The 18,336-nt window shown below is 39.5% G+C and overlaps 1 protein-coding gene across 1 annotated transcript; it reads right to left on the bottom strand.

Moving 5' to 3' along the window:
• Window positions 1–225: 225 nt before the first annotated feature.
• Window positions 226–18,273, bottom strand: PTCD2 (pentatricopeptide repeat domain 2; the record flags this gene model as incomplete). The annotated part of the gene is made up of 10 exons (XM_079548364.1): window positions 226–450; window positions 1,747–1,860; window positions 2,181–2,255; window positions 3,818–3,931; window positions 8,378–8,469; window positions 12,665–12,743; window positions 14,151–14,268; window positions 15,112–15,241; window positions 16,573–16,665; window positions 18,168–18,273. 10 exons carry the CDS (start codon window positions 18,271–18,273, stop codon window positions 226–228), a joined length of 1,146 nt encoding a protein of 381 aa, XP_079404490.1.
• Between the last annotated feature and the right edge of the window lie 63 nt (window positions 18,274–18,336).

Raw genomic sequence — 18,336 nt, 5'->3', positions numbered from 1 at the left:
TGAGGAAAAACTTCCAATTACTGATCACTCATTTTCTGAATAAAACCCAGCAAAAGGGTATATTTTAAGATCAAAATTCAAATAAAAAAATCTATATGATCTAAATTTGTAATTTAGTTTCAGACAAGAAGCTTAAACAATTTTCCACAGTGCAGAAGGGAAGAAGACATTTTATTCAAACATGCTTCTAGGTGACATTAGTTCAGTTTAGCAATAAATATTGAGCTATTCCAACAGTAGATTTGATCGAAGCAGTTTAGCAGCCTGATAACTCAATTGTTTTTTATTTAAAAGTTTTGTTGGAATCTTCTTTGAACTAGGAATCTGGAAAAGCATGTCTTCCAGCGTGCATGTGGTTATCCGTCCTGAAGCTTGTAGTTTGGTATAAATATCTCTTAATTTGGCAGAAAAGTCAGGGTTTTCTTCCATCTTTTCCCTGGCTGTGGCCAGCTGGGGAGGGAAAATACTACACTGTCACAATTCAGCCAGCAAAGATCTCAATCAAAAACCGTACTGAAGGCAAAGGAAAAAACCCATAACACAGCTTAACATACATAGCTAGTGGAGTGGCTTCTAAGAAAAGGAATTTAAGCAGTACACACATACATGAGCAGGCAATATTGGAAATGCACTAGATACCTATGAGGGAAAGTTTATTACATTAAAAACTTTCTCAAAGCAGTACAGTCTTATTTGCAGACCTAGAGTGGACTAACATAATTGTTTTCTATTTAAACCCAGGCAACACAAGTGCTTCCCGAAATCTATTTTCCAAATAAGCACAATTATTATTATTCCACATGAAGCTAAAAGTAGAGTTCAAACCAGTAAGTCATACAAAAGAACAATGGAAACTTCAGTAAACTATGCTATACATGGAGTATAAGCTAAAGAATGAATGGATCTGTTAAAAAAATTTAGTGAACTACTGTAAAATGAATGGGCTAGGACAAATGCTTGGTCTTCCTAGGTACTGTTACAAGTTTACAGAAATAAAGCACTGACACATGTAGTTTTTTTGCCACAAATATCCATTAACTACGCTTTGAAAGCCATACCTCCTCTTTACCTACTGCTTATGTATCAATTATTCTGCTATGAAGCAGCACTAAAAAGGTAATTATTTAATTACTAGCATAACCTTAAAATACATTGTTCCATACATGTTCAAAATGAGCACACTAATAAATTTCAGGAAAAGAAGAAGCAGTGCTTTCAAGCTGAAAGGGTTTCACTCATACACACGTTTCCTTCTCAGTGACCAGTACTGTAAAGGAATCCATCATTTCCTAAATCACACTTCTCTGTATAGCATCACAGATGTTTGCAAATGCTACTAAATAATATGAGTGTGATCAGGACTTTAGTCTCATTTTTACATCAAACGATGCCAGCATATAAAGCAAGGGAATAAATTATTTAAGGCCACTAGGGAACTCTTCATCTTCTCAGTTGAAATTCGAGCCTCTAAAAGCTAGATTCTCAATAAAAAGGGAAGTAGACAGCTAAGCACTTTGCCCAACAGCACAATAAACCAGTCAGCTGCTTTGGCATCTGAATGTATCAGAAACAAAACAGTTTTAGTAAGATGTACTCAGAAACCTGAAGCTCTGTAACTCAACTTTGTAGCTTAGCTAAGCACCCAAGACTTCCTCTCAGACTTGCCCTACCACCCCCAGGCCTGCATCCCCAACACATATCTGTGATGACATACTTGCCTGATTCAGTTCATTACTGTATACTTACCACTTGCTCAGAAAATTCGATTTTTTTCACAAAAGGAGGAGTATCTACGTCCATTGCTGACTCTAAAGTCTTTATTACTTCTTCTAGCAAACCAGATCTGAGCTGGACAAGAACCTTAAAAATAAAATTAAATATATCCACAAAGTAATCATTAGAAAGAAAGCCTTAAAAGAAAATATTTGAGGAAAACATAATGAATGAAAGAATGACCAAAATACTTTTCTAGATGCTGGGCTGATAAAATCCGTTAATTGTGAAGGCAGACAGAATGGTCAATTTCCACATAATTTTTTGTTTTGTTTTGTTTTGCAGCTGAAACTTGGAAAGGAATAGAGAACCTGGAGCCTTCAGCTGCTTTGCACATAAGAGTTGTTTGCCTATTAGAGCATATTTATACTGTAAAACTCTAATACAAAGCAAGCATACATACTTACTTTAAGATTACTGTATAGTTTATTCTCTGTTTTCCTTATCTGAGAACAATAAAATTGGGCTTGTGCTATATCATCCTGAAAAAGAATTAAAAATAATTAAAAAAAAATACAGTTAAATATGTGACACATTCCCACAGTAAAAGCCTAAGTAGAACAAGAAGCTCTCACAACTTCTCACTGAAACACAAAAGCATCTACAACACTTTCACCAGGTCCCACAGCCCCATGTAGCATCCAGCCTGTGAAAGAAATACTCCACACTGGAATTTGCATGTTAGCTAGCTCTCCAGCATAGCAAACAGAATTTTCAAATTTTAGTTCTTAGATCAGCAGACAAATGAATTCATGTAACCAGCACCAAGCACAAGTGCACTTTAAAAATAGAAGAATTACATCCAAGCTTGGACTTTGGCACATGTCAGAGTACTTAAATGAAGTGCAGGACGTGATTAGTGGATATCTTATTCTGCCCAGCATTTTTAACTTTTAGGATATGCACACTTAAAGTACCACATCTGTAACACCAACTGATTTGTATGGACATTTAAACATTACACTGACATTTACAAGGAATCAAGAGACATCTTATTCAAAGCAAGATTAAAGATGCCAATGAACAGGCAGTTTTAGGAATAGTTAAGTGTAATCTGGATCATTAATCTGTTTACAAAACAGTAATTTTAGCTAAGTTTTATATAAAACAAAGTACCAAGAATATTTCATGTTGTTTCAGAGACAGAGATTTTGGTTTTTAACCCCAATGTTAATGAGAAGACCAAATCATACCACCATGCAAATGAACAGTTAAATTTCAGTGACATTATTGTTCAGCTGTGGTGTTCATACAGAGATTATGCAAAAAGATCAAAGAATGAATGCATAACAAAGCTTTAACCTCTTATTTCATTCATCCAAAATATCTACCAGTATCAAATCTCTAGTTCTTTTAGACACTCACAGTCTGATATCTCTTTAGATATGCAAGAGAGAATGTTTCCTCAAAACATTCCCTCATAATTTCCTCAAAATGTACACACAGGTTAATGGCAGAAGAAACAGTATACATAAGGATTTCCTAACTCTTATTCTCCTGTTCAGTCTTTCATTCCGATCTGCTTCAAATCAATGCTCAGGCACTTGAGATATATGGAAAATCTCACCTTGAAGTCACATGCTACTAAGGACAGGCCATCTCCAAAACAAAAGGGCAATAGATATCACAGTCCTTGAATTTGCCTCTACAGATAAACATTCTGAAGAGCTTACTGCACAAGTGTTTAAAATTATTTTTATCCTACTTGAAGGAAATCATTACTAAGCATCAACAATCTGAAGGACTGGGCCATGGGAATATCAAAAACCACTAGCCCAACTTTCTTCTACTTTGTAAGAAAATTCTGCATCTAATTGTCAGTGGAAAAATGCATCTGTGTATTAGACTCAAGACAAAGGCTTCAGAATTTTGACATTCAGTTTATGCGGGAGTTACCTATAACCCTTTCTTCAGGGCCATAAAAGTTATAGTACTTAAAATAATTGCCTAGATCAGTTATGCTTCCTCTTTTTTAGCTTTCTTCAGCTGACCATAAAACAAAATAACCTTTTGAGGTATAAATCAAAAGAAGAAGGCACTATACCTGCTTCAGAGCAGATGCCGCAGCAAAGTAGAATGCTCGCAGTGGTAATGTGTCACCTTTTAGCTGTGCTTCTTCAAGCAGTTTTGCAGAGATTTTGCAAGACTCCAGACTGCCCTATGTAGAAATTTCATACATAAGTTGCCTTTGTCAATCATGTGATCTGAAATTACTGTACTGCAACTGCAGTGACATTCAGAAGGCATTCAGAAGTAAATGCATTGTAAGGCCAGCAAGGCAATCTATGTCTGAACCAAGGAGATTCTGTATTTCCTAAGATACACAACACCAAAAGATGATACTTAGTGCTACAGTGCTCAGAAGAGGGTAAAAATAACCACCATTTCATTCCTTTGATTGTTTTGTGTTCTACAAAAGAGACAACAACCCCTGGCACTCAGCTAAAAGCAATTTCAATTTTCCTACCATTCCCAAATCAGGAAAAAGGCTGACTTTTTCTAATTCTAATTCTAAGCCATTCTAAAAGGGTAGTTAATGAAGATCAGTGTTTCCCAAACATTAAATTAATCAGCACCATTGTATTACAGAAATCTGCACACAAATAAATTTGAATATTCAGCAGTTTTGAGCCTCTCTTTTCAAGATTACATTTGGCAAGATGTTTCCAAAGTAAACACTCTAATGTAATGTAATCTCAGAAGAGCGGTAGCCAGCAGGAACAGGGAGGTGATTGTCCCTCTCTACTTTGCCCTCATGAGGCCTCATCTAGAGTACTGTGTCCACATCTGGAGCCCCCAGTACAAGAAAGACAGAGGGCTGTTGAAGAGGGTCCAGAGGAGAGCCACAAAGATGATCAGTGGGCTGGAGCAGCTGCCCAGTGAAGGCTGAGGGAGCTGGGCTTGTTCAGCCTGGAGGAAAGAAGACCTCATTGCAGCATTTAAGTACCTAAAGGGAGCCTACGAACAGGAGAGGAATCAACTCTTTGAAAGAGGATAACAGCAGGACAAGGGGAAATGGTTTTAAGTTGAGGGAGGGAAGATTTAGGTTGGGGGGGGAAGTTCTTTACTATGAGGGTGGTGAGGTGCTGGAACAGGCTGCCCAGAGAGGTTGTGGATGCCCCATCCCTAGAGGTGTTCAAGGCCAGATTGGATGGGGCCCTGGGCAGCCTGGTCTAGTATTGAATGGGGAGGTTGGTGGCCCTGCATGTGGCAGGGGTTTGGAGCCTCATGATCCTTGAGGTCCCTTCCAACCTGAGCCATTCTGTGATAATAGTTTACATATTTGCCTTTTCCAAGGTGGAAAGCTTGCATTATTCATGAGAAACAATAAATTGCATCAGTGCTTCATCTCCACATTCAGTTAGCAATTAAGTACTCCAAAGGTCAAGAATTACCAGCACAGTTTACTTTACGGGCATACATAACTTGCATCTTATTTGTAGTGAATGGTATACGGTAATAACATTAATGTCACTATTTTCAAAAGAAGTCTAGAGTAAAAGGCAATGTGTTCACCTGTGCATCATTTCAAAAACCACCAGCTATCAAAAATAATGTCCTTCGCAATGGAAATGGTAAAGAGAGCTAATTGGACCCTGAACAATTAAAAACCTGCTCTCTATTCCTACTTTTCAAAGTGCCATTCATGTAAAACAGCAGCTGTGATGTAAGATTGGGTCATCTTTTGGGTTTTACGGGATACTTCTCCATTTCACTGCTCAATGGTTTGCACAGCTTGTGAAAACACCTTTTGAATGACATAATAAATGTCATGTTCTTTAAACATTTTGAAACATTCTGACCACAAAAAAAGATAACTATTGCACATACACATTTCATTATTATCAAAAGGCTTATAGCACTTTCCTGCACTAAAAGAAGAACCTCTTTTTTAGTTCGGGTAATAGCAGACCCTACAAATATTTAAAACTTCCCAATGGCTGTCCTCAGAAATACTTCTGTACACTAACTTCTTAGTTTATCCACTAGCGGTAATCAGAGCTTTAAGCCTTGTACATTCTCCAGTAGTGGTCTCTGGCACAGTTCCTTAAAAGAAATCAAGAATTAACCAGGTAAACATCCAGCACTGTTGTTAACAGTACTAGTGCCATTGTTTCCAGTATTCAAATTATATATCTCAAAGACATTTCCCTTCAAGATTTTTCCTCAATTTTCTCATGTTGGCAAAGCAAAAGCACTTTGGAGCTTCATTGTGTCTCCTCCTTACTTGGAGTCTTAGCATTCAGCACTAACAGTTGAAACAAGATCAAGCTGTTGAAGGAGCTCTGCCTAATCATCTTCAGCACATAAGGAGTTATTTTATTGTGTCTGTTAAAACAATTGAATGTCAGTTTATGACCATTTCCCCTCTATTTTATGAATTTGTTAAAGAAATTTAGGTTGTATTGATGGGCTGACAGGCTGGATCAGTGAGCTGAAGCTAACTGCATGACGTTTAAAAAAAACAAGTGCTAGGTCCTGCACTTAAGTCATCATAACCCCAGGCAGCACTACAGATCTGGGGCAGAACAGCTGGAAAACTGCATGGCAGAAAAAGATCTGAGGGTGCTAGTTGATAGCCAGCTGACCATGATTCAGTAATGTGCTCAGGTGGCCAAGAAGGTCAGTGGCATCCTAGCTTGTATCAGAAATGGCAAAGCCAACAGGACTAGGGAAATGATTGCCCCATGGCACTAGTAAGGGCCCATCTTGAGTGCTGTGTCTGATTTTGGGTTCCTCATTAAAAGAAAGACATTAAAGCATGTCCAAAGCAGAGCAACAAAGTTAGTGAAGGGAAAAGAAGGCTCAAGGGAGCCCTTATCACTCTCTGCAACTTGACAGCGAGGTGAGGGTTGGTCTCTTCTCCCATCCATCTAGTGATAGGACAGGAACTAATGGTTCCAACCTACACATCAGGGGAGGATCAGGTTGGATATGAAGAAAAATTTCTCCTATGAAAGAGCAGTCAACAATTGGAACAGGCTCCCCAGAGGATTGATGAGGGCAGTGTTCTTCGAGATGCTCAAGAAATGTGTAGATGTGGCACTGATGGAAATGGTTTAATGTGCTGATGGTTGGACTACATGATCTTAGAGGTCTTTTTTAGCCTAAACCATTCTATGATTCTAAATAACAATGTGCCAGATTCATTGCTGAAAACAGACGCAGAGACAGTAGTAGAAAGCAAAAGTCTCAGGAACCTCTTCCTCTTCTATATGCTAGGGATCCGAGCCCTCATGCAACAGGCCATGGAAAGTAACATGTTAAAATTTTGGAGATTATGTAAAGCTACCATAGATTGAGTAGACCTCAGAGAAACACAATGGGATTCAGTGAAAGTCATTACTTTTCATAGAGTGGAAGGGACAGAGTGCAGACCACAAAGTAAGTTACAGTCACAGATATTGACTAGGTAGATACTAGGAGCAAACACAAGCTTATAAACTAGTGTTGCAGCACAGTGTCATCGTATTTCTACATTCAGTATTTCCTAAAAACAGCCCACTCTGGATAGAACTGGTAGCACTCCTAAATGAACTGCTGCCACGAATCGCTAGCTGGTTTTAAGTGCAAACTGTTTCCACAGTTCTTTTTGAGATCTACCTACTGCCCTAGTCTACAAACATAAAAGCCATATAGTTATCTCTGTTTCCCTGACCTAAAAGCAGCTGCAATTCATCAGGACTAAGACTTCCAGAAACACCTCAGAAAGTACTTGAGAGTCACCATTTTTGGCTGACTGCTTTTTATCACATGTGCTCAGATTCACTGTAGGTTAACTGAGAAATATGGGAAATTTAGCCTTGTGGAATCATTTTGCTTCAGCCAGTGTCTCTTTCAAAAAGCATGGTTAAACTGAAAAAGAGTTTTCTACTGTGTTTGGAAAGGGCCTGTAAATACTTCAAATTGCAGAACTGATTCAAATCTGGAGAGATATATAAAGAAAAATGTTTGGCGGACTCTCTTCACTACAGATGGGAAGCTACTCTAAGAACTGTTATAGAACCTATGTAGCCTAATTCCTTATTGTGCTCACAATTTTTCTAAATGTACATTTAAGGTTTAGGGGAAGCCTATCTCTTGCTGAAGCATTCATTTATCTTTCTTTTCTTGACTCAGCTGGCATGTTAGAACAGATTACTTTTGAGAACTTTAATCCCTGTCAAATTTGGGTGCAATTGTAAAAATGGTCCAAGATTTTGGAAGAGAAAAGAGAGAGTTATCTGTCAAACAGTATATATCATATATATCCTATCTCCCAAAGAAACCAGACTATAAATCTAATATTGTGGCTGTACACCTTGGCACAGTCCTCAGAGAAAGAATGCTAACAGTTAATCAAAGGCTGTATCAGATTTATGTCTTAATGTTAACATCCTTTCAATTCTTTTAGAGATATGCTTTGTGATATTAGCTGGTATCGGAAGACATATATGTACAAAAGATCATGAACAATGAAGCGATTTATGACTTAATTGTGTCTAAAATACTTGCATTAGATATGAAATCATGACTGGGAACATATGAAAATGTCAAAATTCCGAAAAGGAACACACAGAAAAGGCATTTCAAGTACTTCATCATGTTAATTGAAAATATTTACCAATTTGTAGCATACTGCAAATGCCAGTAAATAGGTTTCTTTGTTGAAAGGTATTCCTCGTGTTTTCATTTCTGCTAGGACTTCCAAGGCACCTGCCAAAAAACACAGTCGTGTTACTCAATTCAGAAATTTAATGCTATATGTTTAATGACTTGAAATAATCTCAGCACTGTGTGCGCTCAGGAACTTTACTTCAAAATCAGAGTGCAATCTGACATCTGTTAACTTTTTACAAATTAATACATTTTAAGAACCTTAACAGAGGATCAATTGGATGAGACACTGCTGAGTGAAAGCACTGCAGAGAAAGGAAGCTTTCAGTCTACATTAGCACAGTACACAGTCTACACAGCATCTGACTGACTTTACTGTTCTATTATCTTCACACAATCCTAAAGCAAACATCAGGATAATTTACAAAGCCACTCTTTTTTTCCTCCTAGCAGTCCAGAACAAAGACAAATCACACAACAAAAGCTTCATCCACTTTCAACCTAATGCTCCTCACTAAAAACGTAACCTTAACCTTCGTTACACTGCAACACGGCATTTTGGTTCAGATCTAGTTTCTTTAAGGACGATCCAGTCTAAGCCTTCAGGACAACTATTGAGCTGATTTGCCAAGCAGTGAAAGACTAAGTGCTGCACATCCAACAAATTCCAAAGAGAGTGATTTGGTTGGAAAACTTATTCCATACTCTTTTCAGTCAAATCAGTTGATTCCCTGTCATATCATCAGAAAAGACCAAACTGTGATTTTATGCACTTGCCTTAAAATGCTGCAGTAGCCACACTGTGCATGGAAGCTAGGTAAGACAAATCAAGACTCCAGCCTGTTTTCTTACCAAAGGAAAAAGGATACTATTCACTGTTCTGACAAATATCAGAAGAGAGGTCCACCCACAAAGTTGTCTAGGGTGAAGCGGTCAACTTTGTACTTCAAGACAGCCACCACCAAGAAGGAAAGAAGGGTAACTTTCATAAGTGATTCCCTCCTGAGAGGAATGGAGGGCCCAATATGTTGGCCAAACCCTACCCACAGGGAGCTGTGCTGCCTCTCTGGAGTGCGGGTCAGGGATATTTCTAGGAAACTTGCTAGCCTAATTTGCCCCTCTGATTAGTATCCTTTCTTGACAGCTCAGGCTGGCAGTGATTAAGTCACTGCGAGAAGCCTGAGGACTACAAGAAAGGACTTCAGAGGACTGGGGCAGTCCGTGCACAGAGTGGGTATACAGTTCATATTTTCCTCTATCACTTCAGTAGAAGGGAACAATACTGAGAGGAGCAGGAAAACTCTTCTCAAAAATAGGTTCTGATAGACTACTGTCAAGAATTTTGTTTTTTTTTTGACTATGAGAAGGTTTAGTCAGTGCCTGGCCTAAAGGCTGCTGACGGGTCTCACCTGTCACAAAGAGGGGAAATGGATCCCAGCCCAGGAGCTGGCAGTGCTCATTGACAGGGCTTTAAACTAGGTGTGAAGAAGAAAGGGATAAAACTAAGCCTGCCAGAGATGAGCACAGAAGAATGATTATGAGATCTGGGGGTAAGGCAAAGGGCTCAGCTGAAGTGCATCTACACCAGTATATGCAGCATGGCAAAAGACAGGAGGGCCTAGAAGCCATTGTGCAACAGGCAAACTATGACTTAGTTGCCATTATGGAAACATGGTGGGATTGCTCCTATGGAGTGCTGCAATTGATGACTCTAGGCTACTCAGAAGGGATAAGTAATGAAGGAGGGGTGGTAGTAAAGCTCTCTGCATTAGAGAGTGTTTCAGCGTCACTGAGCTCAGGGCTGCAAATGAGAAGGCTGAATCTCTATGGGTAAGGATCAAGGGAAGAGTTAACATGGGTGGCTGGGGTCTGTTACAGACCAGCTAATAACGATGAAGAGATGGATGGGGCTTTCTATGAGCAGCTGGCAGATGTGTGATTGGCAGCCCTTCTTCTCATGGAGGACATTTTTCTGGTATATGCTGGAAATGCAATACAATGCAGAAGCAGTATAGGAGGTTTCTAGTATATAGGAAGATAAATTCCTGATGTAGTGGTAAGAGAGAGTAACAGAGGAGGTGCACTGCTAGACCTGCTGTTCACAAACAGAGAAGGTCTTGTGGAAGATGAGGTCAGGAGCTGTCTTGGACAAAGTGACCATAAAATGGTAGAGTTCTTGATTCTTGGTGAAGTCAGGAGAGGGGGCAGCAAATTTCTACCCTGGACTTCTGGAGGGTGGACTTTGAACTGTCCAGGACACTGGTAAGAAGGGTTCCTTGGGATTCAGTCCTGAAGGGGAAAGGGGTTCAGGTTGGTCACGCCAGAAGGATGAAGTCTTCAAAGCAGGAGCAGGCTGCCTGCTTGTGCCACAAGATGAGCCAGCAGGGAAGAAGACTGGCATAGATGAACAGAGAGCTTGGATGGGTTCCACCTGAAGGTGGGAGGGAGCTGTGGAGGTGATTAGCAAGCTGCTATGCATTATCTATCAGCATTCCTGGTCAACCAGAGGTCCCAGAGGACTAGAGACTTGCCAATGTAACTCCCATATAAAAGACGGGTTGTAAGGAGGATTCGGGGAACTACAGGTCTGTCAGCCTTACCTCAGTGCCATGAAAAGTTATTGAAAGATGATCTTGAGAGAGGTCACATAGCATGTGCAGGAGAACCCAGCCAACATGGGCTCATGAAAGACAGGTCCTGCTGGATTTTTTTTCTGTACTTGAGTGACCTGTGCAGTCTATGAGGGAAATGCTATTACCGTAGTCTATCTGGACTTCAGCAAAGCCTTTGACACAGTCTTCCACAGTATCCTGCATGGAGAAGCTGGCAGCCCATAGCTTGGACAGGTACACTCTTTGCTAGGTAAAGAACCAGCTGGCTGGCTAGGCCCACAATGTGTTGGTAAATGGACTCACATCCAGATGGTGACTGGTCATGTGGTATTGCCCAGTGGTCAGTAATGGGGTCTGTCCTGTTCAGTATCTTTATTGGTGACCTGGATGCAGGCATTGAGTGCACCCTCAGTAAGCCTGCAGATGATTCCACATTGACAGGAAGCAATGATCTGCCTGGGGATAGAAAGGACCTACAGAAGAATCTGGACAAGCTGGATAACTGAGTTGGGGCCAATAGGAGGAAGTTTAACAACACCAAGTGCCAGGTCCTGCACTTTGGCCATAACAATCACAAGCAATGCTACAGCCATAAGGCAGAGTGGCTGGAAGACTGTGTAGAAGAAATTGACCTGGGGGTTTTGGTCAACACTTAACTGAATATGAGCCAGCAGCCTGCTCAGGTAGCCAAGGACAACAGCATCCTGGAAATCAAAAATAGTGGTGCAAGTAAGTGACGATCCTACTCAGGCCTGGTGAGGCCACACCTTGAGTACTTTATTCATTTGTGGGCCTCTCAGTATAAGAAAGACACTGAGGCCATGGAGCATGTCCAGGGAAGGACAGCGAAGACAGTGAGGGGTCTGGAGCTTAAGCCTTACGAGAAGTGGCTGAAGGAGCTGGGATTATTTCCTCTAAGAAAAAGAGGCTCAGGAGAGACCTCATTATAACTACCTGAAGGGAGACTGAGGTAAGGTGGAGGGTCAGCCTCTTCTCCTGTGTAACTAGCAATAGGAATAGAGCGAACAGCATCAAGTTGCACCAGGGGAGATTCAAGTTGAACATTAAGAAAGACTCCTTCTCTGAAGGCATGAACACTGGACAGCACAGGCACTGGGATGGGCTGCCCAGAGAAGTGCTGGAATCATCATCCCTGATTGTGTTCAAGAAACACTTAGATGTTGGACTGAGGGACATGGTTTAGCGGAAAATACTGGTCACTGGATGATCTTGGAGGTCTCTTCCAACCTTGGTGATTCTAGGAGCACAGAACTGCTAGAAAAATGTGTTGGAGAACCTACTGTTCCGAAAACTGTATAAAACAAACATAGAACAGGAAGACACACATGCATACACACACACAAAAACAAAACTACAGGAAATTAGAATCCAGAGAGGAGTTAAGCTTTTAGAGAGCTTTAAAGAAGAATGCTCCAATCATAATTCCACATGACTGCAAAATGGTAAGAATGCCATTCCAAGTATGAAACAGATAAAGTCTTCCATCTTTATTACACAATACAGTACAGCTATTTTGCATCTATACTGATTCACATGATGTTTGGTCTTCTAAAATCTTGTCAGTACTTCATATTGATAAAGCCAATTAATATTTATACACATACTCATAGTGAGAAGTACGCTCCTCTAAGTGCATTTGCAATAGTAAACTCAGTACTTACTTTTGTAATGACCCTTTTTAAACAACATAGTCATCAAAATATGGAAGGATGTACTCTCTGAGAAAAAACCATGCAAATTCTGTAGAAAAACATACAAACATACAAAGAGTGAGTTTTAAAGAAAGTTAGAATAAAGTAAATGAGCATTATTACGGTGCACAGCATTTATCAAGTCTTCCCATTGAAATGAGCTGCATCTTTACAAGTTGAGTATTTAATTATTTCAGTTCCCTGACTCCTCTGTCTGTGGTAACTTCTAAACTAGCAGTATCTCAATATACTCAACAGCACACTTAAAAATTAAACATATTTACAAGAGATTCATACTTCTATGCTTTTTTCAGTGACAGACTGTGACCTTTAAGTTAATGCAAGCAGAAGTCTGACTAATTGCTACTCCAAAAGCTTAGCAGATATGCAGCTGAATAACAGTATCTTTGGGGTGAAGTACCACTCATACTAAATAAATTTCAGCTAATCACAATATCAAATGGTAAATAGATCCACACTAGGGCTTAGGTCATGACAAACATAGTAGCAGAACAAAGAGCAAGTATATTTTACATTCCACAGCATTCACTGCATGGTATGACAATATGAATAGCCAGATGAAATGTAAAAGACATTATGATAATTTTCTGAAGCAGGGTCTCAAGATGTGATACAGTACATTATCATCCATCAGTGACCAAGTCCTGTAAGTACTACAGGACTCGTCTTAGTGACTGATCTCATCTATAGCGAAATAACACCTTCATATACTTACACATACCTAACCTAGGAACAGTAGGCCAAGCAATACTTTTCCCATTTTCAGTAGATATATCCTTACCTTGATTCCTTATCATATAGCTGACTTACCACTAGCCCCCAGTTTTGAAAATAGAACATTCTTGCACAGAATCATCTACATATATTAGATATAGGGTACAAACAATATTTTGTCATAATAATGCACACAGCATTTCAGAGATGTTCAAAACCAAGTCCTTAAGTTTCTTCAGCACTTCAGAGGGAGTCTGAAGTACACATTGACAAGGTAAATCTGCTGGTGTAAACAATCTAAGGAATTTAAGCAAACTGCTACTGAATAAAAATTCAGAAGTGATCACTTCCAAGAATTATTTATACAGGATGGATATATGAAATAGAGAATGCGGGAAAATATGTATCAGAGCTTTTTTGAGGAATTATCCTCGAATCAATATTCTTTATTGAAATGATGCAATTACAAAGAAGTGCGATAATACAAAAGTTAGTCAAATTAAATTTACTTTTAATTACTGTTTAACTTTCAAACTGTTTTTTTTTTTTTTTTTTTAAACAAAAGCTATATAAACAGTGTTGTCAGATTAATGTGATAGACATCTTTGCTGTTGCAACAGATATACAGTGTACTTTAAGTTTCTGAGGTCATGCAAAGCACACGAATCACACTGAAGTAGTAGGTAACAGTGATATTAGTGAAACACATAGAGGAAATTACCTGATCTTTGATAAGTTCTACTGCAGGTGTTTCAAGGTCTAGCTCAAAACATAACCTCATAAAGAGGGGCCCAAATTTAAAACCATGCATGTCTGTGATTCCACTCTGTTCATGGTACCTATTAGAAAGACTCAAAAGAGTAAATCACATAACACGTAGAATTTGCCAAGGGAAAACAGCTTTAAACAGGCAGCACAATCTGCATGTGCAGTGACAGACACATTGCTTTTCTATCTTCAGTAAGTGGCATTTAGATAAATGAGGAAATATTTTCTGGAAAAAAATGTAATTTTGACTCAACTAATAAAGTGAAGTAGCAATATGAAAATTATTCTATTTATAGTGAAGACATTCATATCCGATTAAGTTATAGAATGCATCCTCTTCACCAGAATTGCCAGCTACTTTGCTATCTATTCACAGAGCAATTGCACAGGAAGTTGCAGTGGTCCATTTTTAGCAGTGATACCTGCTAAAACATTTCAACCTTTTCTAAGCCAAACTAATTAAAAAATAATATATTTTTTGCTTTTTTTTTTTTTTTTTTTTTTTCCCAAAACTTCTGCATGTAATTGCTGGGAAGGCTTTCATTCACAAATCCTCCTGACCTGCCACTGGTTTCCAGACCAGTTTATAAACAGAAACATCTTAGCTGGAAGATGCCTCTGAGCACACCAGTACCTCCCAGCTTACAAGTGAAGTTTCTGTGTGGCTCACTTTTCATTCTATATATAGCAGAAACCAGTTCATTCCCATAGCTTGACTCTTCTTTGATTGAGAATCTCTGAAGGGTTGGAAGATCCAAAGTAAATGAAAATGCAGTCTTAGCCTAATGGACTAACTGTGCAAATTGTCCCTGAATTAGGGCAAACCCTCACTTGCAGACATAACTTAAGATGATCTAATAACAAAACTGTAAAATAAAAAGAGAAAACAACGTTACCTGGATTGTTACAAGTACCTGTAAATAACTTTTTTGGCTAGCTCCACATCAGATGAAGTCTGACATAAGTGCAGTAAAATTTTTAATTCATTTTTGAGAATAATTCTATTTTCCTTTAATTTTTCTTTAATATTTTTGAAATATGGATCTGAAAATGAAGCACATTATAAAAACAGTCTATAGACAATTCCATTATTTATGTTGCATATCTCCTACTTGAAACAGAGACTCAATGCAGCAAAAAGCCTGTTTTTTTCAGTATAACTATTATACTGCTATAACTATAATATTATAACTAAAATAAATAAATAGATCTCACATATTTTGTGTAACAGATTAGTTATTAAGGCTTTTTTTCCCCACTTCTAATCCAAAATAAATTACAAGCCTTATTTACTTCTTTTCATATTTGAGTTTCTAGCCTAAATACCAAGTATAGAAACCATGTGAACATACATAGTTAGCACTCTGTTTTCATTACCTATCTTCAGCTACTGCTTGTACAACAACAAAAAGGTGAATTGTTACCTGTAAACCCAAATATGGGGCTTCTGCTTAGGTATAATATGAAACATGTCCAATATGAGTATGTCATTATCACAGCAAAATAATGGCATTATGACTTATCAATGCCCGATTCAAACTCTGCTATTACTTGGTACAGAAAAACAATTATTTCAATTTTTGCTGAACTCTCTTTCAGATGACTGGTTTATGTAGAACTAAATTTGATATCTGTCCTTTTCTTGGCACTGAAAAAAAACCAACTACATCATTTGGAAGAACTGCCAAAAGTTTGTTATCACCAAACACCTACACATGATAAAAAAGGTGCAGTAGATTTTAAGGATGGATTTATGTTTATATGTATCCTCTCTAAAGTATAGAGTTTACAAACACTTTAAACTAGCATGACAAAGTCTCTATCAAGGAAAATCCACCATCCTTCCTCTCTGATCAGTTGAGGGAACCTGAACTCGTTTTTCATATTCACAGTTTAGAGACATAATCTAGGCGTAAAACTGAGAGGTTATATGATATAAACCAAACATAAAAAGCTAAGGGAATGAACTCAATAACTTTACAGAGCAGATTAAATCAATTACTGGCATAGGCCTGCTCTGGACTGGTAAGTAGGTATCAGGCTTTGTGTTAACCTCCTCTGCTGAAGTTCTATTTGAAACACAATTTGTAGACTAAGCAGTACTTTACATTAGACTACATGATAAAAATGGAAATGCAAGGGCACAAACATTTCAGGTCCTTTTCTAATGTTCCTCTACATTTTTCAAGATGATATAACTCACACCATTCTTCAAAGCTTCAGATCTGAAATTTTAGCTGCAAACAACTTGCAAGAGGAAGATGCAAACTATTCCTTTCATTGTAGTCAATTTTCTGTATATAATGGCTTTCACCATCTTCTTTCCAGTACTCACATTAAAATTACAAAGGTTCTTATCAAGGAAATATAAATACCTTTATTGCCATGGAATTCATTTCTAATTGCCTCTTTTGCCTGCTGAAATTCTTGTAACTTTATATTATCTTCTGTTAGCAGATACCGTTTACCTGCCATAAGAAAAATAAAGAAGTTTAAAGTTTTACATTCTACTAACTGCTTTGATAATGCAGAATTTTGCAATTATAACTTACAGCTTTTAACTATTGTATGATACCAAATTATTGGCAGCACAACACTAAAAGACTGCAAGAATTGCAATTGCTCACATTGCTGAGAAAACAAACAAAAAACCAACCAACCACTACATCATAGCTTTCCAGTATTAATATCAACAATGTTAAAAAGGCACGTATTTATTGGATGTGCAAAATAAAAGCTAGAGATGTTCCCCTCTTCCCTAGCTAAGATACAAGTGGATTCTGCACAAGAATCCTGCTTGCCTGCTTTTGTAAGGATCTGCCTTGTTGTCTCTCTGCTGCTAAGAATACCCTGGCAGCACAACTGCCATCATCACTGCAGTATGCTTGATGCTGGCTGCCCCTGTTTCTGTGAGAAGACAAAAAAGGGACATGCAAAGATTATAATTTGCAAAGCAGTAATGCTCAAGAGACCCAGTGAAGCTGTGGTACAGGCAGACACCAGAGGAATACAAGCACAGGTCCAGAATCAGAAAGCTAATTCTGGGTGCCAATCTCAGACAAAGGGTTCTGCAAGCCTAAGAAAGGTGTCATGCAAATGCCATTTGTCAAGATCTTGCTGTCACAAAGCTAGTTCTCCAGCAGCAGATTCCTATTTGTAGCAAACAATCTGGTAACAAAGAATCTTTGCAGCAGTTCACATTGTCACAATAGAATCATAGAATGGCCTGGGTTGAAAAGGACCACGATTATCATCCAGTTCCAAACCACCTGCCATGTGCAGGGTCGCCAACCACCAGACCAGGCTGCCCAGAGCCACATCCAGCCTGGCCTTGAATGCCTACAGGGATAGGGCATCCACAACCTGCTGGGCAACCTGTTCCAGTGTGTCACCACCTTCTCTGTGAAAAACTTCCTCCTAATATCTATCCCAAACTTCTAAGCCCTCCAAGTCTTCTGCTTGTGAAAAAAACGACTCTTAATCAAGAGGGTAGGAGGAAGTACTGACCCAGGGAAGTTACACATCAACTTCACATCTGCCCAGCAAGATGCAACAAGCCATACAACCAACGTTTGTTTTCTGCATGAGAGATGATAACAATGTACTGATAAGAATCCACAAAGCAGCACACCTATCTCTTAAATTTAACCGGAGGATTACCAGTGGGTGAAGCAGGCAGGAGTTACCCTAATTTGCCCCGCCTCGTGGGAAGCCCCGTTAGGCCTTCACAGACAGCCCGTGCATCTCAGGGAGCGGACAGGTGCTGTGCGGGGAGCTTTGAGCAGCGGAGCTCTACCTCTATCCAACTCAGCCCCCCCGCTAAATCCACCGCCAGGCGTAACGGGATTACAACTCTCGACGTGCAGACTGCTGGCAGCGCCCGCCAGGCATGCTGGGAATTGTAGTATTCCAACTCTCCCCCGCCCCCCCTTCCCGGTGACCGGCGCGGCCCCGCGCCGCCTACAATTACCTGCGGCCACGCAGCCGCGGCAGCCCGAGGCGGACAGGCGAACCACCGAGCGCCGTACCACCGCCCGCATCGCCCGCCGCGACCCGCCGGAGAGCACCGCCGCCATCTTGTGCCCCGGCCTGGCGTAGGCGGAGCGTTGGCGGGCCAGCCCCTTCCCCACCGCCTCCTT

The sequence above is a fragment of the Tetrao urogallus genome (assembly GCF_951394365.1).
Source record: "Tetrao urogallus genome assembly, chromosome: Z".
NCBI lineage: Eukaryota > Metazoa > Chordata > Aves > Galliformes > Phasianidae > Tetrao > Tetrao urogallus.
Note: the sequence above shows the minus strand (reverse complement) of the source record. Positions and strands in the feature narration are given on the sequence as shown.